Source organism: Sminthopsis crassicaudata, chromosome 1 (assembly GCF_048593235.1).
Source record: "Sminthopsis crassicaudata isolate SCR6 chromosome 1, ASM4859323v1, whole genome shotgun sequence".
NCBI classification, from domain to species: domain Eukaryota; kingdom Metazoa; phylum Chordata; class Mammalia; order Dasyuromorphia; family Dasyuridae; genus Sminthopsis; species Sminthopsis crassicaudata.
Genome location: NC_133617.1, coordinates 1,709,798 through 1,732,472, shown reverse-complemented (window position 1 = coordinate 1,732,472; position 22,675 = coordinate 1,709,798). Strand labels below are relative to the sequence as shown.

General features: G+C 39.7%; 1 protein-coding gene across 1 annotated transcript in view; it reads right to left on the bottom strand.

The window, feature by feature from the left end:
• LOC141551265 (vomeronasal type-2 receptor 26-like) overlaps positions 1-14,491 on the bottom strand; it is a 53,249-nt gene extending 38,758 nt beyond the window's left edge. The window contains exons 1-3 of the mRNA XM_074283121.1: positions 14,367-14,491; positions 11,571-11,862; positions 4,449-4,676 (exon numbers count right to left, since the gene is read on the bottom strand). Of these exons, the coding sequence (XP_074139222.1) occupies positions 4,449-4,676; positions 11,571-11,862; positions 14,367-14,491 (645 nt within the window). The remainder of the gene's footprint in view (positions 1-4,448; positions 4,677-11,570; positions 11,863-14,366) is intronic.
• Between the last annotated feature and the right edge of the window lie 8,184 nt (positions 14,492-22,675).

Genomic DNA, 22,675 nt, shown 5'->3' with positions numbered 1-22,675 from the left:
ACCAAACATTTAAAGAACAATTAGCCCCAATGCTATATAAACTATTTGAAAAAATAGGGGATGAAGGAGTCCTACCAAACTCCTTTTATAACACAGACATGGTACTGATACCTAAACCAGGTCGATCAAAAACTGAGAAAGAAAATTATAGACCAATTTCCTTAATGAATATTGATGCTAAAATCTTAAATAAGTATTAGCAAAAAGACTTCAGAAAATCATCCCCAGGATAAGACACTATGATCAAGTAGGATTCATACCAGGAATGCAGTGCTGGTTTAATATTAGGAAAACTATTAGTATAATTGAACATATTAATAATCAAATTAATAAGAACCATATGATCATCTCAATAGATGCAGAAAAAGCATTTGACAAAATCCAACATCCATTCCTACTAAAAACTCTTGAGAGTATAGGAATAAATGGATTATTCCTTAGAACAATCAGGTGCATATATTTAAGACCTTCAGTAAGCATAATATGCAATAGAAATAAACTGCAACCTTTCCCAGTAAGATCAGGAGTGAAACAAGGTTGCCCACTATCACCATTACTATTCAATATAGTACTAGAAACGCTTGCCTCGGCAATAAGAGCGGAGAAAGAGATTCAAGGAATTAGAGTCGGAAATGAGGAAATCAAACTATCACTCTTTGCAGATGACATGATGGTATACTTAGAGAACCCCAAAGACTCTGCTAAAAAGCTATTAGAAATAATTCAGAATTTTAGCAAAGTGGCAGGATACAAAATAAATCCACATAAATCCTCAGCATTTTTATACATTACCAACACAATCCAACAGCAAGAGATAAAAAGAGAAATTCCATTCAAAATAACAGTCAATAGTATAAAATATTTGGGAATTTATCTACCAAAGGAAAGTCAGGAATTATATGATCAAAATTACAAAACACTTGCCACAAAAATAAAGTCAGATTTAAATAATTGGAAAGACATTCAGTGCTCTTGGATAGGCTGAGCGAATATAATAAAGATGACAATACTCCCCAAACTAATCTATTTATTTAGTGATATACCAATCAGACCCCCAAAAAACTATTTTAATGACCTAGAAAAAATAACAACAAAATTCATATGAAAGAATAAAAGGTCGAGAATTGCAAGGGAACTAATGGAAAAAAACTCAGAAAAAGATGGTCTAAGTGTACCTGATCTAAAGCTATATTATATAGCAGCAGTCACCAAAACCATTTGGTACTGGCTAAGAAATAGAACGGTAGATCAGTGAAACTGATTAGATACAAAGGACAAAAAAGGGTACATCTATAGCAATCTAATCTTTGACAAACCCAAAGATACCAACATTAGAGACAAAAATTCATTATTCGGAAGAAACTGTTGGGAAAACTGGAAATTATTATGGCAGAAATTAGATATGGACCCACACTTAACACCATATACCAAGATAAGATCAAAATGGGTCCATGATTTAGGCATAAATAATGAGATCATAAATAGATTAGAGGAACAGAGAATAGTCTACCTCTCAGACCTGTGGAGGAGGAAGGAATTTATGACCAGAGGAGAATTAGAGATCATTATTGATCACAAAATAGAAGATTTTGATTACATCAAACTGAAAAGTTTCTGTACAAACAATACTAATGCAAACAAGATTAGAAGGGAAGTAACAGATTGGGAAAATATTTTTAAAAGGAAAGGTTCTGATAAAGGTCTCATTTCCAAAATATATAGAGAACTTACCCTGATTTATAGGAAACCGAACCATTCTCCAATTGGTAAATGGTCAAAGGACATGAACAGACAATTCTCAGATGATGAAATTGAAACTATTTCCACTCATATGAAAGAGTGTTCCAAATCACTACTGATCAGAGAAATGCAAATTAAGACAACTCTGAGATACCACTACACACCTGTCAGATTGGCTAAGATGACAGGAACAAATAATGATGAATGTTGGAGGGGATGTGGGAAAACTGGGACACTGATACATTGTTGGTGGAGTTGTGAGAGAATCCAGCCATTCTGGAGAACAATTTGGAACTATACCCAAAAAGTTATCAAACTGTGCATACCCTTTGACCCAGCATTGCTGTTATTGGGATTATATCCCAAAGAAATACTGAGGAGGAGAAAGGGACCTGTATGTGCCAAAATGTTTGTGGCAGCTCTTTTTGTTGTAGCTAGAAACTGGAAGTTGAATGGATGTCCATCAATTGGAGAATGGTTGGGTAAATTGTGGTATATGAAGGTTATGGAATATTATTGCTCTGTAAGAAATGACCAGCAGGAGGAATACAGAGAGGCTTGGAGAGACTTAAATCAACTGTTGCTGAGTGAAATGAGCAGAACCAGAAGATCACTATACACTTCAACCACAATACTATATGAGGATGTATTCTGATGGAAGTGGAAATCTTCAACATAAAGAAGATCCAACTCACTTCCAGTTGATCAATGATGGACAGAAATAACTATACCCAGAGAAGGAACACTGGGAAGCGAATGTAAATTGTTAGCACTACTGTCTATCTACGCAGGTTACTTATACCTTCGGAAGCTAATAATTAATGTGCAACAAGAAAATGGTATTTACACACACATATTGTATCTAGGTTATATTGTAAAACATGTAAAATATATGCGATTACCTTTCATTGGGGGGAGGGAGTGGAGGAAGGGAGGGGATAATTTGGAAAAATGAATTAAAAAAAAAAAAGAAATTGAAGCCATTTCTCATCATATGAAAACACACTCTACATCCAGAGTCTCAAACTACGTCCCATGGGTGCCATTTATGCAGCCTACCCAGCTATGGCAAATGGGCTGAGTGGCAGATACAGAGTGTGAGCTTTTGTTTTTACTATAGTCCAGCCCTCCAAGAGTCTGAGGGAAAGTGAACTGGCCCTGTATTTAAAAAGTTTGAGGACCACTGCTTTAAATCAATATTGACTATGAAAATCCAAATAAAGGAAACATTTTTCTGATTGAGTAACATGACAAGAAAAGATAATAATTAATGTTGGTGGAGATATAGAAAACCTTGGATGCTAATGCATTATTGGTAGAGTTCTGGAATGACTCAACCATTCTAGAAAGCAATTATCTTCAAAGGACTAAGAAAATGTGCATATCCTCTTATCCAGCAGTGTCTCTACTGAGTGTCTATCTCAAAGAGATCATAAAAGAGGGCAAAGAACACATAGATGAAAAAATGTTTCCAGCAGCTCTTTTTATAGTGACAAGGAACAGAAAATTGAATAGATTCTCATCTGTTGGGGAAGGGCTGAATAAGTTATAGCATCGGAATCTACTGGAATATTATTGTTCTGTAAGAAAGGATTTCAGAAAAACCTAAAAAAATTGAATTAAATTGAGGGTGAGTGAAATGAACAGAACCCTGAGAACATTTTACAGAGTAGTAAGATTATATGATGATCAACTCTGATGGACTTGGTTCATTTCAACTATGAGATGATAAAAGATAATTCTAAGAGACTTTGGTCTTTCTTGGTTGTGAGTGAATATATGTGTGAGTGTGTGAGTGCGTGTGTGTGCGTGTGTGTGTGTGTTTGTGTGTGTGTCTGTGTGTGTGTGAATTGGGTTTAAGTGACTTGCTCAGGGTCAAACATCTAGGCAGTGTTCAGTGTCTCAGACTGGATGTAAACTCAGGTCCCCCTGGCTCCAGTGTAGGTGCTCTATCCACTGTGACTAAACAAGATTTGGTATATAATAATGATAGAATAGTTGTGTGCTATTAGACATGATGACTTGGTTGATATTAGAAAAAGAGGGAAAGAGTTGCATGAAATAATAAAAAAATAAAATGAGTTGAAATAAAAAAAAATATTGTGCACAGTAACAGCAATGGTTTTCTAATAATATTTTGCAGTCTAAGTCATTTTGTGTGGTATAACTTCTAAAATCAATTACAAAGGACAGATGCAAGTATAAACAATTTACCTGCAAAGAGAGATAGAACATGGATACTTTTGTTTTGCACACACACAGGCACATACACACACACACACACATACACACACACACAGATACATAGATACACAGATATATCTTTTAGGAAAAAAGTAAGCAATATGTAATGGAAAGTCATGGTGTAATATTTAATCCTCTATGTTGTGCTGCGTACAAGTTAAAGGCTTTTTTCATTCTTTCCTATATAAGTTGAAAAAAATTTCTCTATGTGTTTAACAATATACCTATATATATGTGCATAAATATAATAAAGTATTATAGTGGTGTAAGAAATGATAAAGAGGATTGCTACAGAAAAAAACAGAGGACACATGTATGAACTTATGACAAGTGAAATAGAACTAGGGCTTCCAGTGTAGCCATTTTTCCACCTAGCTGCACCTGTCAATAATGGAGAGTACACCACATAAGTCAAGGATTCTTCCTGTTTAGGAGCATAAAGTAACATTAAAAATGTGTCTGACCTTTGAAGTCCACAGGTCCCACACTATGACATTTGCACAAATTGTAAAATCTTCACTGAGCTGAGCTTCTGGATTAAAGTCCCCCACGTACAGAAGATGATCATTAAAATAATTGAAGTATCCATAGTTCATAATGGCATACTGGGCCTCTGTACGTCTTCTCTCATCCACAAACACCTGCTCACCAACAATGTTCTTAAACTGGGTGTTCTTCAGGTAGGAGTGCAACTGAAAAAGAGGAGAAATGCTCATCAGTGAGCAGCACCTGAGGGAAAGGCAATATGAGAATTTATGGAGTCTAATGCTCTTATTTTCAGATGGGGTCAAATCTGAGTTTCTTTTGGGACACAGAAATGACCCTCTGACACCCACAGGGTTGCCTGTATCTCCTAGGTTTGTAGTTTCAGTTTTACACTCAAGTCCTCATTGTTTCTCACCCCTTTTGTATAATGTATTGCCAAGGTCTCCTTGCAACATCTCTCCTGTTCTCTGCTATTGGAACATTCTCATGACTTCATACCCAGATTATCTCAATAGCCAACTGGTGAGTGCCTCTGTTTTAAACCTCTCCTATTCTGCCCTCCATTCTGCCTTGGAAGGGATTGTTCTAAAGCACAGGTCATACCGTGGCTCTCTCATCCATGATAATCTCCAGTGGTATTCTCCCATTTCCAGGATAAACTATAAAACCATTTATGTGACATTCAAAGAACTCATTGTAAACCAGGACCTCAATACAGTAGCCACTGAATATACAACACCTGAGGAGACTGCAGAAGTGGCAGGCATTGTAGCAGTTTTTGTACCAAAGATGTTAAGATGGTTGAAGAGCTTGTCAGAAGGGTATCACAGGGGTCTCTTTTAAAGCCCTGGGACAGGACTCGGTGGCTTTGCCAGTACCCAGATCGAGCACACCTGCCTGGCTCACAGTTTGAAAGTGAGGAAGAGAACTAGCACACAAGAACATTTAGCCACAGTGGAATATGGATCTTCTCACAGTTGCAGGGTAGGAAAAATTGTTTGTGGTAACTCACAGAACATAATAGAGTCCAAGATATTAATAACACATTTCTTGCAAGATCAGACAATCTTGGGAGAAGTGAAAGTTCCAGCTCCCTAGAAGAATCCCTGAAATTAGCTGCTCAAAACTCCTGAAGCTTAGGACATTGGCCCCTTTATCATGGAAATATGGCACTACTCTAATACACAGGTAAAGTCAAATAATAGGCTGGGAAAGTTGGCAAACAATCGAAAATGGTTCTGATCATAGAAAATTATTATGATGAACAGGAAGATGAAAAATCCATACTAAGAAGAAAATAACAAAGTCAAAACTCCTATATCCAAAGCCCTCAACGAAAGTAAGAATTGGTCTAAAGCCATAGAAGAGTTCTAAATGAATTTTCAAAATGGAGTCAGAGAAGTAGAGAAAAAAGCATGAATAAAAATGAGAGAGATGTAAAAGGAAGCAGAAAAAGAATATAAGAGAAACAAGCCTTAAAAATCAGAATTCAACAAATTGAACAGGAAATATAGAGGCCCATTGAGGACAATATGTCCTTAAAAATTAGAACTAAGAAGGTAAAAGGTAATGATGTTTTCAAAAATTAAAGACAGACCAAAAAGAAAAAGAATGAAAAACAGCATGCAATATCACAATGGAAAACGCTAACCTGGAAATCAGAAAAAAGGAAGATCATTTAACATTATGAGACGACTGGAGTTCTACAATCAAAAAGAACATGGATCCTATTGTTCAAGAAAGTATTAAGTAAATTTCTTCTGCATTCCAGAATATGAAGAGAAAATAAAGGATGAAAAAAGCTACAGATCATCTACTGAGAAAGATCCCCAAAGGACGTCACCAGGGATATCATAGCCCAATTCTAGACCTCCAAGGTGAAGGAAAAAATAATGCAAGGATGCAGAAAGAAACACATCTATACATTGGAGCCACATTGAGGATGAAAAAAGAATCCTCACATTCTTAATTGAAAGATTAGAGTGCATAGAATAGCCTAATTTGGGAAAAAAAAAAAGGATCTGGCTTGCAAATAAAAATCACCTACCCAGAAAACCTGAGTTCAGTCCTTCAGGAAAAAATTTGGGTTCCAATGAAATAAAGGGCCTTTAAATATTTCTGATAAAAGAAGTCCAGAGCTGCATAGGAAATATGAAACCTAAGTTATTTACAACTCTAAGATTCTAGGAAGGAAATTTCATTTTAACTTTATATGCTATTTGACAAATATTGGAAAATAAAAATAAAATCTTTGAGGAATATACAATCAGAACAGTCTTACTAAAATACATAGTCAAAAAATCATAGCTAAAAAGGCACCACTCTTTCCATATTACCTGCCATGGATGAAGCAATACAGATCCTTCATTTCCCAAGGATCTTTTCTCAGATCTTTTCACCAGTATTTCATGGAGAGCCCAAGCCACAGCATATAAAGCATTGTAGATATTGTAACTCAAGGCAGATGTGGTCATGTCCACAGGGTAAAGAGGTAAATGTTTCAGGGAACCATTTGGTAAATATAAATCTTGCTCTGGGATATCTGGTTGATCTGAGCATTTCAAAGGTGATGGCCTATGTGCTTCAATAAAATATTCCCTCATGGTTAAAGGAGTTATATGTTGCCTGATAAAACTGTCAAACCCAGGTATTGGAGTAGTCAAGTGTGAAAAGTAGAGAGAAGCATGGAAAGTGAAACCATAATGGTACAGGGCTCTTGTTGTAATGTCTGAATGAGACGTGACAATCCACACCTTCTTGGTTGGAAATAAAAATCCTGGTGGGTCTCCCATAATTGTAAATGAGTCTGTGTCAGTATGAATGACAATGACTTTGACTTCTGAAGTTAGGATCTTGGACGTAAAGATCTCAGAGGTCTCCCTATTTTTACTCTCACTGAGAGGGATCTTCTCTGTGAAGGACATGCAGACTCTATTCTTTTTCATTTCTTCTCTCATGTCCCTGAGGAATTCCTCACCTCTCATATCATCAAAGACAATTAGACCTATCCAGTTCCATTGAAAATATACCAATAAGCGGACAATTCCTCGGTGAAGAGAAGAGGATTTGGAGGCCATCTGATAGAGGGAAGGAAACTGGACTTTGTCAGCAAGACTGGAATCAAATGGACCATAAATAATCTGGATGAGGAAAAAAATAAGGATGAGCAGGTGCATGCTGCTGCTGAGAGAACTAAAGTAAAATACACTTACTCAAATGGATATATTTTTGTTAGAAGAAAATTTTAGATTTTATTGTAAAGTTTATCATAAATGGCAATTTCTCTCTGAAAGTCTATCTCTCTCTGAGCTGTCAAAAAGACAATGACTTATTGAAGGCATTCAAGCAATGAATCTTCCTTAAGCTTTCCAATGGAACCAGAATAGATAAATTATTTCTTCATTTGGTCGTTGGCCCAGAACAATTTTTTTTTTCTTTGGTGAATGAAAGAAAACCACATGATCAGAACTGTGTACCTTTTTGATTTGGAACACCATAATATTCAGCTGTAGATGTCATTACTGGTTTTAATTGTGGTATTTTCAACAAGAAAATCTATCTGGTTTGTAATAGACCCTGAACATCTATTTCTGGCTTTGTGAAATCAGAAAGTTGAGATTCCTAAAGGAGCTTAGTGAGATCTAAATTAGTGATATAGGAAAGACACCCCCAGTACAATGTAGCTCAGTAGCTGACATCCTCCCAGTCACTAAGGATTTCCAAGAATATGACTTTTCAAGTATAATGACAGCTCATTCTTCTTCATGTATTATTGCTATAAATAGAACAAATAGGAAACAAAAAAATGTTTTTTCAACATTAGAGAAATTCAATTCAAAAAAAGATGGATGTAGGAAAAGGCACCTATCAGATTTACAAATATCCTAAAAACATAAAAGGAAAGCAGAAAATGTGGAAAATTTTTGTACGAAGTGTCTCTGGTAAAATTCAGCAGTAAACTGGGCAAGGGAATTGCAATGTGTATTGTAGATTGATTTCATTTCTCAAAAATAAAGTTATCTCTAGGCATATGAAAAAAATCTAAATCACTATTTTTAGAGATGTGCAAATTGAAACAACTCTGAAGTACCACACGCCACTTATTAGATTGATTAACATAACAAAAAAGATAATCATAAAAATCCTGTAAGGGATATTGTAAACTGGGGATATAACACACTGTTGCTTGAATTGTGTTCTGATCCAATTATTATGGGAAAAAATTTGAAAAGATGATCAAAAGTCTTTAAAACTGCTCATATCCTTCCATCCAGCAATATCTTTGATAAATCTATATACCAATATTATTATAAAAGTGTGAAAGGACCAATTTTACCTAAATTCATTAAGCAGTTGTTTTTGCTATGGCTACAGATAGGAAGTCAAATGCACATATTTCAATTGTAAAATGTTTACACTAGTTATAGTATATGATGATGAGGAAATGTAAATATGTTGATATAAATGAGAAGGAAAACAAAATCTCTGGAAACTCCTAGGTACAAAGATGTAAAGTGTAGTGAGCATAACCTGGAGTACATGCTACACTCGAATAGCACTATTGTACCATAAGTGAATGATTTAGAAATTCTCATCAATACAATGGATCAAGAAATTCTGAGAGAACTAGTGAAGAAATATATGTTTCATCAATATGGAAAGAATTGATATTGTCTGAATCCTGAATGAAGCATAGCATATTTCATTTTCTTTCTTTCTTTTGAGTTCTCTTTTAAAAATGACTGAATTGGAAATGTTTTTCATGATTGTACATGTATAACTGATAACTGAATGCTTACTAGTTTCAGTAGGCGGCACCATAAAGGAAGAAACAGAAAGCGATTGGGGAACTTAAAACAGTAAAAATTGTTTTTGACAGGATATTACTGGAAGCAATAAAACATGATATAGTAACAATGTGCTTGTAAACATTTAAGAAAATAAATAAATACAATTGATTAAAAACAGCTGAAATATGTCCTAAGCTGCACATAAGTAGTCTAATGCTTCTCTGAAGTTCTCATAAACATGAAAACTATGGAAAAAAGGGGGCAGATAGGTGGCATAGTAGATAGAGCACCAGCCTGGAATTCAGGAGGACCCAAGTTCAAATCTGGCCTAAGACACTTAACACTTCCTAGCTGTGGGACCCTGGGCAAGTCACTTAACCCCAGCCTCAAAAAAAAAAAAAAAAAAAAAAAAACTATGGAAAACAAGGGCACGGTTTAACACCATATCAGACATTCATGACTCTTTATACGTAACATTACCCTTCTCTACAGACAATTCCACATTAACTATCATCAGATACAACTTGATATGTATTGTTTATTCTCTAAGACCCATCAGAAGGTCTATTCTAAAATTTGATAATCATTACCACAATCTTTGGCAAGAATATTTGTCTCATTGACAAAGACAGATATTTGTGGATTATAGGAATGATAAAAACTCAAATCCTCTATGACAAATAGTGTTTTAGATCTGAGGGTCACATATATACCCACACATCATAGTAGGAAAGACTCTGCCTGTTTGGTGAAGGAGACTTATTCAATTTATCCTGCCATGCTCTCTCTGATCAGGATCAAGAAAAAATAATCCCAGAATGGAACAGATTGATTCTTCTCTTGACCAGACTTCCTGCTGTTATATTATCTGGCAACAAAAGTCCTAGATGAAGGTTTTGTCATGAATCCCTCACTTAGATAGCTCAGTCATGTTTCCACAAGGACATCTAGAGTTAATTCCTATGATCTTTGAGCTTTTACATTTTTGTTTTTACTCTTCTCCAAGTATATGGTCAGGACTATTTATAATTTTAATGTTAATGATACAATGAAGATCCCAATTATTTTTTCTCCAAGGGACTTAAATAGTGAATCTGTATCTGTAAAGGAATAATAGTTAGATAATGTTAGGTTAAAATCTAGGAGAGCTTTAAAACAAGGGATATGGATATAAATGGAGAGAGGCTTCCAGTCCTTCCCCTTTTCATATGAGTAGTTCCATATTCAAAACTGACCTCCATTTCCTTTAAATGAAACCATCTAAATTTTTATTGTTTCTCTTCCATGAAATCACCCCCAATTTGTTCTTCTGAACACACAAAACAGCCACTCATCTGACTGACCAGTGACAAAGTTCACTAAGCAGCCAGCTTAAACTACAGTGCTCAGAGAGGTCTCTTTTCAGTTTTGACAAGATGAGCTGCTTTCTGAAATGTTACTCCTCACACCAAATGTTTCTGCTCTCCTTGTATGCCCATTAATAAAGTTAGGATCCTCTCTGAGAACAATGTCAGGAATGTTCTCAAAGTCTTGTCCATTCATAAATGTAAATATGAAGTTCTTAGTACAGCTCTGTGGACAGGCTTCGCAGTGCTCCCCAAAACAAGCACCTTATACATCAGTGCTCATGCTCAGTTTCCTTTTATAAATAATTCTCATCTCAATAAATTCTGGACTAATAGTGAAGAACTAAGAAATTATGAAGATTGAAGCTCATAGAATGAGGCATAAAATACTGAAAATTCATCCAATTTCATAACGGTAAGATTTAATCAGTTCTCTTCCACCAGTGAATTGGGTAGTATCGAGTAAACATTTTAACTTCTCCAATCATTATTGAATTTATCTGTATTATGAGCAAATAAAACTAGTTTTGCTTTCAGATCCTTTCTTGGATTGAGGCTAAATGTCTTCTTGGCTCACAATATGGTTGATGTTCAAGGAGTTGTTCATTTTCCCTGATGATGAGGACAGTGGCTTTGTTCAGTCACTAGACACTTAAACTGATCTAAGAAAACCCAGATTAATTAGTATCCCAGTTGATCATTAGCTGCATGATAACAATCTACCTTTTCTCAGTCACAGTACTCTCCACTGTAAATGGGATTTATAAGAATATCTTCATTATGAGTTTGTTGTGAAGATCAAAAGAAATATATTTGTAAAGCATTTTTTTAATTTTTTAAAGATATAAATAAATGCATTTTATTTTACTGCTGCGGCTCCTGCTACTTCTACCACCAATACTACTGCTGTGACTGCTAGTTTGTACAGAAGAACAGAGAATGTATTAGGTTCTATCTCATTCACCTGGGGTAAATGATAGAGGCCAAGCAGGGTCCCCATCTGAACAGACAGAGCTGATGTGGCTCCTCCAATGGCAGCCACAACCTTTCCTTGCTCTCTGCAGTTGTAATTAGGGAGGAGCTGGTGTGTTCCAGACAGCCACCGCAGGTAGTGCTCCAAGGTCCTTTCTTCACTGGAATAGGAGTTGTACACACGATATCCCAGGGAAATGTTAGGCAACAGATTGGGATTCCTGTTAATCTCATGCAGGGTGAAGGCAGGCATGAAGAGTTGCTGGTAATTTTTTTCAATATATCTGGTGAATTAATGGTAAATGTTATAGAACATTAATGCAAACTTCACACCGAATTCATTTCAGAAGAGGGACTTTGTCAACATTTAGACACAACTAAAGCTGCAATAGCTGTTTAGCTCTTTCCATTTGAATTCAAAATGATCTCTGTCCACATACGTTGTTCCAATATACTTTTTTTTGGTAATTTTTTAAAGGGTGAAGCCTACTGTTTTTATGTCCTCATGTAACTCTGCTTTCTTGAGTTATTCACTGTTTTCACAAGAAGACAGGGATACTTGTTGACTCTAGAAGCTGCAGAGTATAATGGGAGGGAGAAATAAGGTACTGTGATGTAAGGTGGGAAAAGAATAATTAGCTTAGTTAAAGTCACTGATATATATGGAAATTGTTTAGTGAGACCATATTTCCCCAAAGAAATAAGGGAAGATTTCATGGAGATCATCATTGTCTATGAAAACTGAGGAAATTTTGATATCTGGGGATTTGGCAAAGAGGTCCTTTTAAAAGGAGGAAATTAAACACCTAAATTCTAATAAGTGTGAGAAGAGAATGTGCCGCAGATGCAGAACAGCAATATTTTACTCAGATCCTATCTAATATCCCTGATAAAATGAGTTCCTGGTTCAGCTTTCCTCTCTCCTCACTTTTTCCTTTTCTCTCAGGATCTGAGAAGAAAAGTCAGTTAAAAGATTTTTATTTGGTACCACATCTTCAACCAGGAGCCCAATAGCAAAACTGTATAGCTTTATTATTCTAGGCAATGTTTAATAATTGGCCAAACCTTGTACAATATTCTTAATAGTGACAACCTGGGCTTGTTTTAATGGATGGGAAATGTTAGTGTGACATTATAGTGACATATTCAATTTCCATCAAATTATCATTGATGCTGACAATATGGAGGCCTTGCCTTCTCCATGGGGTGCAGTTCTCAAGGAAAAAATCAAATAAGTCATAAAATTTAAAAGGGCATTTGATTTAGAACAGGATTTTTATTTAATGTTTCACCAATGGGTGAAACACTTCCCCTCTAGGTCAAACTTCTCACTTTTCCTAGATGCTGAACAACAAAGGGAACAAGAAGAAGCATATTAAAGCAGTAAAAGAATAATCAATAATTCATATCATTTAGTGGCCTTGTTTCTTAGACAAAAATATACACAACTATAATGAAATGTTTATAATTAATTAATATTGATTCATAGAGAATTTTTATTTCTAAGTACAAAGAAAACTACAAATGAAAAAAGGAATGCAGAGGAATTAAATAATGACATAAGACTACAGCAAGTTTCAGAAAAGAGCTTTTATCTGCAAACTATTCAGTGAATGTCATGTTCTGTCTTCAAGAAGCACAGGACAGAGCTTCTCCTCTGAGGTGACAGAGGAAAATGATCCATAAATCGGTGGAGGAATCTGAAATTTTGCTACAGCGCAGACTTACAAAAGGTTATATTTGAGTGTTGCATGACTATATACTGAGATCCTGCTATGGAAAGGAGGGATTTGCAAAGGGAGTTGATAGTGACAATGCATAAAACTAAGATCTATACAGCAGCACAAAGGTCAGGATGTTTGTCAAAATCCCAGAAAATAAATAAACACCATCAGTCTTGGGTTAAGGAAGAGTTACCTTGAGAAATTAAAAGAAGCTCCTGTGACACCACATAGAGAAAGCAGAATTCTCCAAACATTACTCAGTGGGAACAGGCATTTCATAAAACCATTTGCGAGGCTGAGAACTTGCTAGAGCTCCATCCTGCACCATTCTGTCTTTTCCAAATAAAGTCAAATTTCTCAGCCCTCAGTTTCAGGCTCCATCAGTCCTAACACACTCAGTACCTTTGAGATTCCCTAAGCTGGGGCATGGTTACTTTTGTGACATTACTTCTTCCAAAAAGAATAGAAAATAATGATAAATGCACTTACCCACAGGAAGGAGTAACCTAAGATCATGTTTCCCACTTCTAAATGAGGTGGGAGGAGTAGAATTATCCCTAACCCTAAATTTCCTGAAGAAGGGGTCCCATGACTTCCTAACAAGAAGTGCTCTCTTGTTGTCAGATAGGCAAAGCTGGAGAGGAGACACAATTTTCCTTCCTGTGAAGGGGGCAGAATTCCTCTTGCTTAGGATCTGTACACTCAGCAAGAACTCTGTCCTAGGATAGAGAGGCAGCAGGGCCCAAGTGCTTCTGCTTCTTCAGGCCATTAACTCTTCACTATTTCTATGAAGTCAGGATGGCCGGGAATGAAGGGAGACAAAAGACTGAGCCTGGCAGGGACAGAGAAACCTGGGGACGGCCTGCTTGATGGGGAAGGGGAAGGAGAAAGGAGGGGAAAAGGGTTTTCTTTCTTCAGCTCTGAAGTTAAGGAGACACAATGAAAGCTGCCAAGAAGATATAAACATGAAGAGACAGGGAGAGGAGAGAGACTCATACTGAACAATGAGGACTTTTTTTGCATCCTCTCAATGGAAATGAGCACAGGCAGAGAGAGACACTAACCTAACAGCCTTACAATCCTTGTTAGGAGGCCTCTGAAACCGCTCTGCTCCTGTGACATTGCTCACTTCAGGTGACTGTAGGGGGAGAAAGAAGCCGATCTCCACATCTCCACGGATGTAACGCATGGGTTGATCTTCATAGCAGTCCTGCCCAGACCCTGGAAGCTGCAGCAGCAGAGACACAGCAAAGGAAGAAACGAGGTGAGAAATGCTTCTCACAATGTGGGGCCACATCTCCCTGAACTGTAACTAAAATTTTAACTCTGAGGCAATGGAGCCACTGCTCATGCTCCAGCCAAGTCAGCTGCTGGAGTCAGGGACTGAGGAGGAACTTTGCAGCACCAGACGTGACTTGTCTATCTACAGAAGTCTGAGCTCTGGTCTTCAGATCACACTGGAGGAAACAGAGGAACATTAGTCAGGTCCATGTGTAAGACAAGCACAAAGGTGCAAGATGAGGGACCATTATATACTTTCTGTCTGTTTCCCAGTACATTTATTTTTAGATAATTGTGGAGTTCATTCCTCTTATTCTATTGTCCACAGAGAAGTCTCAATCTCAGAAGAATTCCGAGGACCAGCCTGCCTGGGGCATCTCCAGCTGAGTCCCTGCATCCAGGGAAATCATAAGTGCAAAATTATATTTTGACCTCTCTTTCCCTTGTTCCAGGTCAGGCTCCATTCCAGACGTGCCTTTTCTAGGAAAATAATTTTGTGACCTGACTTCAGCCTGTGAGGGAGAAACTTTATGAAATATTCTATTATGTCACAAGATTTATTAAATTCTTCAGAGATGACAATTTCCTTAAAAGATGGTAAAAAATCCAGGTCCCTGCTCCAGGGTCCACGTGAGCCAGGTCCCATGCTCAGGACGCAGTGTAATCCATTTAGAAGAGTCATTATAGAAAGTCCAGCGCTCATAGTTTTCCTCTGCTAGTGGGTCTCCCTCTTTCTGTAGGATTATGACACCCGTCTGTTAGAGATTAAAGGAGCCTCAGAGGTTCCTCAGTCCAGGATTTTGAGGACAGATTTCCACTCTCCAAAAAGGAGAACAAAGACACCTGCAGGCCCATCTTCCCCACCTCAGAAGGTTGAAATCACAGGATCTTCAGATTCACCTTTGCACTTTGGGTGATGGGAGCAAAGACTTCTGAAGTCCCACAGACATTTGGGGGAAATCTTTCATGAAATCTTGACTTTACAGATGAGAAATGTCTCCCCGGAGATTAGAATGACTTACCTGCCTTTAGACAATATGCAGCAGAACAATCCTGAGGTTTTACCCAAAAGGTAATTCCCCTCCTACTCCCAACCCCTGCCCTTAGAGATGTTCACAGGTGGAGTTCTTGCAGTCAGAAATCCTTCAGACCAGAGCTTTTGGAGAGAGCCCTCCAGTCTGAGGGAGAGGCACTTGAGTGGATGAGATGGGGCCAATTTGCTCCATGATTGCAGTTCAAGAGATCAGTTTAGTCCTGGGGGAGGGGATGCTGCTCCTGGCAGTGAAAACCAGTCAGAGCTGTGGATGAAAAATGAAGTGAATCAAATACAAAATACTTTGGTATATCTGCCTTTGCTTACTGGATCCCAGGCCGTCTTCCTAACCTGATTACCTATAACAAGATAAAGCATCATATAGCCAGAAGAGACTACAGAGACCTTGTGATTCTAGTTTGGTCCCTTCCTTCTCTAGATCTAGGAAATGGGCCTGGCAAGGTTTAATCATTTTACTCAGGTCTAATCTTCAGTGACCCCATTTTCAGGTTTTCCTAAAGGGCTTTGCCGCTCCCCCTCCAAAGCCTTTGATTGATGAACTAAGGGAAATAAGGTGAAGGACTTCCCTTTGGTCACAAAGTGATTCCAGTAAATGCCTGAGGCAGATTTGAACTTGCCTCCTGCCACCTAACTATTCCTTTCCAATCTGAGACCCTTCCAATGGATGATCCATTCAAGATTTCCATAATTTTCCAGACTACATTGTGAAGGTCCAGTCTAGCTCCTCTGAAGGGCTCAGAATAAGTCCTTGTCAGGATAAGCAAAATCCTTGCCCCATGTTGGGCGCCAATATGTAATGTTCTGTTGTCTCCAAAAACTGCCATTCGCTCTCTGAGAGATCTGCTGTCTCAAGTGCCGCCAACTCTGACCTAGAGTAGACTCCTCTCTTTTGCCCAATGATGTCTTCTTTTATCCTCCCAGAGAATGGACATGGAATAACTCATGGGCTTCTGGGAAAAAAATACTTCAACCAATGAACTTGCTCCTCTTAAACATGCCAGAAGTTCAAAGGGGTAAAATTTCCCTTAAAGGCTGGAACTAGAGAATTGTTAAGTACCAAGTTAGCACTAAGTAAGAACCTAACACTCCATGACAGGGTAGCCCCATGTGCCCTCTTATACACTATATTCCAAAACTGAAATCTATGGATCCTTACTACCCAATACGATCCAACAGGGTAAGTTCTAGTGACCCATAACCAGTTTTAAATACAGGAAGTTCCTCCCACAAAGGGCTCTACATCTTAAATGCTATAGACACAGATTTATCCTGAGGGAACTTGCCCCTCCAAATGGGGAGGTCAGGCTTCTCTCATGGCCCTATTGTTCCACTTTGTAGCAAATCTCAGGGAATAAAATAAAGTTAAAACAAAGCTTCTTTATGGCTCCTGTGTGGGGTCTCCTCAAAGTGCTCCTAGCAGAGGATATTTGGGGGATTTGTCAGGCTTTAATTACACATACACAGACACACAAGCCCACAAGCACCAGAACATTTTCTGGGACATTTTGTGAATAAAGAAGCTGTGGTAGAGAACACTAGTTTTTAAAGACTTTGTTTCCAAGTGGATTAATTTGGGATCCTTCCTAGAGCCCTTTGGGCAAGGAGATTTCAGTCAGTCTTCCCCCTCTGGCAGAGAACTCTGGGAATTCCACAGAGTTTTGTTTGTTTTTACTTTGACCCTCCTCAGGACCCAATTTTCGAGAGGGATATTGGAATGAATTTCTGGCAAAGAGAAGGTGGAACTGACCCTTCTGAGTGGAACATTGAAGACCATCCAGAACACTGAAGAGACGACTGCCATCCTGGCTAGAAAAGGGAACAGGAGACACACCAGGGGACTAGCAGCAGGATGGCTGTTTATTTCCTTCCCCACAGAGAAGGCCCAACAGGCAAGGACTCAGAACCAGGCATCTGTGGTGCATCTAATAAGGGTCTGTCATCATTCCTAGAGCAGAGCAACATTGCAGAACTGGAGAGCAGACTTCCATTGGCCCAGAGACCTGCTCAGTGATGGGGATCTAGCTCTCCAGGTCTGGCAAAGAATGATTTTGACTCAGATTTAATCTTCAGCTGCCAGATGATGCAGAATGATCTGAATTCTTATCCCAGAACCCTTGTGCATCAAAGAAATAACTTCCTACTGAGAGTTGTCAGCTGGCTCTAAATTACTCTTGACCCTCAAGAGTGGAAACTTCCTTTTTCCCCCAGGATTTTTGATCACTGGCACTTTCCTTCTATCTTTTATTTATTTCTTTATTTTTTGCAAAGTTAACTTTTTTTAATCAAATTTATGTAGAATGGGAGGAGGGTGGGCAACAATTAGCTTAAAGAAAATGACCTTGTGGCATTTTTTAACTGTGAGAGTCCTAGTAAGAGTTGTGTGGAACCGAGAAACAGTGTGTGGATGTATTTTTAAACACTTCAAAAAATTCAGAAAGAGCCTCACAGTCTTGTTTATTTAGCCTTCCTATTACAAAATAGTTTGCAAACATCCCCTGCTGTTTTCCCTCAGCGGGATCACTGACACTTTAAAGGAAAGATATGGAATACTATGGCGGCCAGTAATTGTGCTTCTCTTGGCAGGTCCATGTTCCCATGTTCCCTTCTTGTAGCTTCAACTTCCACTGACCTGGGAGAGAGGAAAGAAATTCCTCCCACCCCCATCCAAATCACCCTTACTGGTGTGTGGAATGGAAAAATGACAGGAAGAACTCAGAGGGATGTGAATGTTTTTTCTGTATTTTATTTTCATTATTTCTGTATCTCTCTGTGACTGACAATGTGTATAGGCCTCTATTTATTTAAAGCTAGGCCAGTTACATAGTTACTTAGCCTAAAAACTGGTAGCATTGATCAATGTCTGACATCAGTTTAAACACTGCCAGCCTAGTCATCTGCTGATGGGTGGTTTCCTAAAAAGCAGGTAAATTCAGGCAAACCAAAAGCGGTCCATTTTCATCTTTCTTTTTCCTTTTTTTTTTGGCAGCAATATCCAATTAGGAGGTCCCAGGCTTCTTGATGCTTCCTAACTTGTGGTGTAATTTCTTGTAACAAAAACCTGCAAAAAAAGGTGTGTATCCCACCTGCATCTTGGGCCCTCCTGCTGTGAGTCTCTTTACCTCACAGTGGGACTGCCCTCATGAGATGCTGTAATAAACAAGCTTTTCTGCTTCCCGCTCTGAGTGAACTCTGAGCTGTCATTCTGGGCAGGGGCCTTTTGGGCCCCACACACTGGGAAGGAATAGTGGAAGAGAACTCAAGATGCAAAAAAGGACCTAAAAGAGAGAGCTCACACGCAGCTCCTTGTCACAGATGAGGGAGAGGAGCCATTATTCCCAGACAAAAGTCCTTCCCCCAGCACAGTGGCCATTTATATCTGATCCTCCCCAGCCCAAATACTAGGTCACAGCAAGAGTTTCTGTACCTCGAAACAAGGTAAACGTTATTCAGCAAAGAGCCAAAATGTTTGTCCCGGTTTGTGGGTGAGCCGGGCGATAAGGGGTTCCCTACATTAACCCTCCCAGAGTCTGAAGGGAATGTACCTGCTCCTTCTCTCCCTGAGTCATTTTGCCAGGTTTAAGTTAAGGAGACTGTATACTACAGGGAAAAGGTCCTTGTGCCCACAATGGCGGGGCACAGGCTCAAGGCTTTCTGCCACATTGAGTAAGCCAAATGTATCTCCCACCCCTCCCCCACTTAGAAGGACTGACCTTTGTGATAGAAGAACATTTCTCCTTCTATCACAATTAACTCTGAATGAGGCCCTCACACCTCCTGGAACCACCCAAAGCCCCAGGATGAGGGAGTGATCAGATCAGAGGGAGTGCTGTCCCATACAGAGCCTCCAGAAAAGAACAGGGGCAGCCCAGGAACAAGAAAAAGAGGAGGGGCTGAGGTGTGGGCAGGAAGGGAGGTCTCCAGGGGGCCCTCAGCCCTAAGGCCTCTCAGAGCAGAAGGCTCAGCTTAATGCATCACTTACCCCCTTACTCAAGAGCCATTGCTTTGGGCCAGAACTCTGGAACCAGGATTCTTCCAAGGGGTTACTCAGTGCAATTGACAAAGACAATGGTTGTCTAGTTTAGCATGGGGATTAACAGTTCTCTGGTTCAGTGCATGTACTTAGTACTTAATACAGCTCTCCAAGATTCACACCTAGGGGAAGAGAGCATGTGAGCTCAGACAAACTCAGCCAGGGCCAGAGAGGGAGAGAAGACCAGAGAACTGGAGGCAGGAGCTTAAGCTCTCAGAGAGGAGGAGGGAGAACTTCATTCCACCTTGAGTCTGGCTCCTGGTGCCTGGCCTGGCCTCCTGCATTCTCTCCAGGGAAACCAAGACTCCCAAAGGCCTGGAAGAAAGCTGCCCAGCCCCAGGCAAGGGGACAATAAAGGGCTTACAACGTGGGCTTTAACACCCGGCTGTTCTTGTGATTACAGAACTGAAAGGGAGGCTGCTCCCAGAGAGCCCAAGAAAACCGAACTGAACAAAGAACATTACAAGCCATGGGAAGTGCCGAGAACATGTCTGCTCCTTCCCCAGCCCCTTCCCCTTGTCCATCAGTGACTCTGTGGGAGTGTACATCTTCAGAAACTGGAGCGCTGCCTTAAGCAGGACGTCAGGAGCTGAGCAGAGCTGGACAGAAATGGAAATTCAGAGCAGCCAAACCTGGGGCTAGTTGTCAGGAAATGTCCTGCTGGGAGCTCAGAGCAGCTGTCAAGCCCCGGCATTTATGGATCACTGCTCTGTGCCGGGACTAGGCTAAGCCATGGGGACATTCAAGAAGCCAAAATATAGTCCCTACTCTCAAGGAACTCAGTTCAATGCAGGAGACTCCCTGCATCAACGGGAATAATACACAAGAACAGGCCACATTGCCTCCTCCTTTGCCAGGGCTCCCTGAGAGCCTTTTCCCAGGCCTTGAGGCTGAATCCCCTCTCTGTGCCTCTTTTCCATTAGAACCCGGGACCAGGAGCTCCCAAACCTCTGCTGTGGCCTTTGGTTCCCACACTGACCCGCACAGAGGGAGTTCTCAGCACAGGCTCCTTTGATCCCCCATCATTTGCCCTCAGGGGGATCCCAGGGGATATTGTGATTGGCTGAGATCCCTGACCTCCCTGGGCCTCTTCTGGAGCAGAAGAGGCTGGGACTCCTGACCTCTGAGGGCTCCTGGCTCCAGGTCCCTGATCTGATCCACTCTCAGGCAGAACAGAGGGGCCCTATGGGGCAGGGGCCCAGGGCTCTCCATGGTCCTGGCCAAGTCTATTGTTCTCTGACACCTGAGCTGGGAAGGGAAAGAGTCAAGCTAAGGGGGAGGGCAAGGGCTAAGTCAGGAGCTCCAGGGACACCTGCCCTGAACAAAGGGGCAGCTAAGGGGGCAGAACATGGAGCTCAGGCTGGAGCCAGGGAGAATCCAGTCCCACTGCAGCCTTAGACACCTGCTGGCTGTGGCACCCTGGGAAACCTCTCTGATCACCTCTGTTTGCCCTGATGTAAAATGGGGTAATAATAGCACCTACCTCCTGGGGGTGCAGTGAGGATCAAATGTCAGAATTGTGAAGGCCTCAGCACAGGGCCTGGCTCATAGGATGTGCTTCATAAACAGTAGTTACTAGACTCCAGTGGGGAGAGAACATGTTCCCACATTGCCAGTAATTCACTGTGACACCAAAGAACATAATCAGGACTTCCCGGGGTCACATGTATTCCATCCCATATTGTCAATAAGCAGGATTAAAGTACTGGTTGTAGACACAGGTTGAGGGGGAATAAGGACAACTACAGCTCCCATCATCTGGGGCTGGAGCTGGTCCTGAGGAGAGTTTCCGGTTTCTCATTACCTTGCCTGACATTCAGAGGGACATTCAGAAGCCAACTCTCGGCCCTTCCACTGTTTTGGACATAGAGTCAAAGGTTAATCAGCTGAATTGCAATGTGATGCAACCTTTTGTATAGTACAATTTGTCTTCATATGACCCCATTGTCCACAATTAGAGCATCTGTGAGATTTTGAAAAATTCTGAGATTGTGATTTATCCTGATTTAGAGCAGCAGTCGTTACTGGGGCTTGAAAGAAGTTCTAACTTTCTGACAGGGTTAGGATTCTTACAAGGTGCTAAATCACTGAAATTGATAGAGAACAATTATCTAATTTAGCAAGGTTCAGTGTGATTGATCTGATCCTACATGGGGATGTTATGGGCTAGAGCTTGAAACAAGGTACTCAGTGGAATTGATGAGATGGTGATTCTCTAATTTACTTGTACTTAGTACTTACTATAATTCCACAGGATGCACACCTTTAAGAGAGCATATATAGGGAGGAGCTGACAAGCTCATTAGAGGAAAAGCCTGCTCTTGGAATTCAGGGAGATTCACAAGGCAGAGACCCACAAGCCCACTCTCTGGGGGGAGGAGTCAAGATTCACTCCAACTTGTCCATCAGTTGGAGAATGGTTGGGTAAATTGTGGTATATGAAGGTTATGGAATATTATTGCTCTGTAAGAAATGACCAGCAGGAGGAATACAGAGAGGCCTGGAGAGACTTAAATCAACTGATGCTGAGTGAAATGAACAGAACCAGAAGATCACTATACACTTCAACAACAATACGGTATGAAGAGGTATTCTGATGGAAGTGGAAATCTTCAACATAAAGAAAAACCAACTCACTTCCAGTTGATCAATGATGGACAGAGGTAGCTACACCCAGAGAAGGAACACTGGGAAGTGAATGTAAATTGTTAGCACTACTATCTATCTACCCAGGTTACTTATACCTTCAGAATCTAATATTTAACGTGTAACAAGAAAATTGGATTTACACACATATATTGTATCTACGTTATACTGTAACATATGTAAAATGTATGGGATTGCCTGTCATCAAGGGGTGGGAGTAGAGGGAGGGAGGGGATAATTTGGAAAAATGAATACAATGGATAATATTATAAAAAAATTACTCATGCATATATACTGTGGAAAAAAATTATAAAAAAGATTAATTCCAACTTCCACCTTTTGTGCTGACTTGAGACATTAGG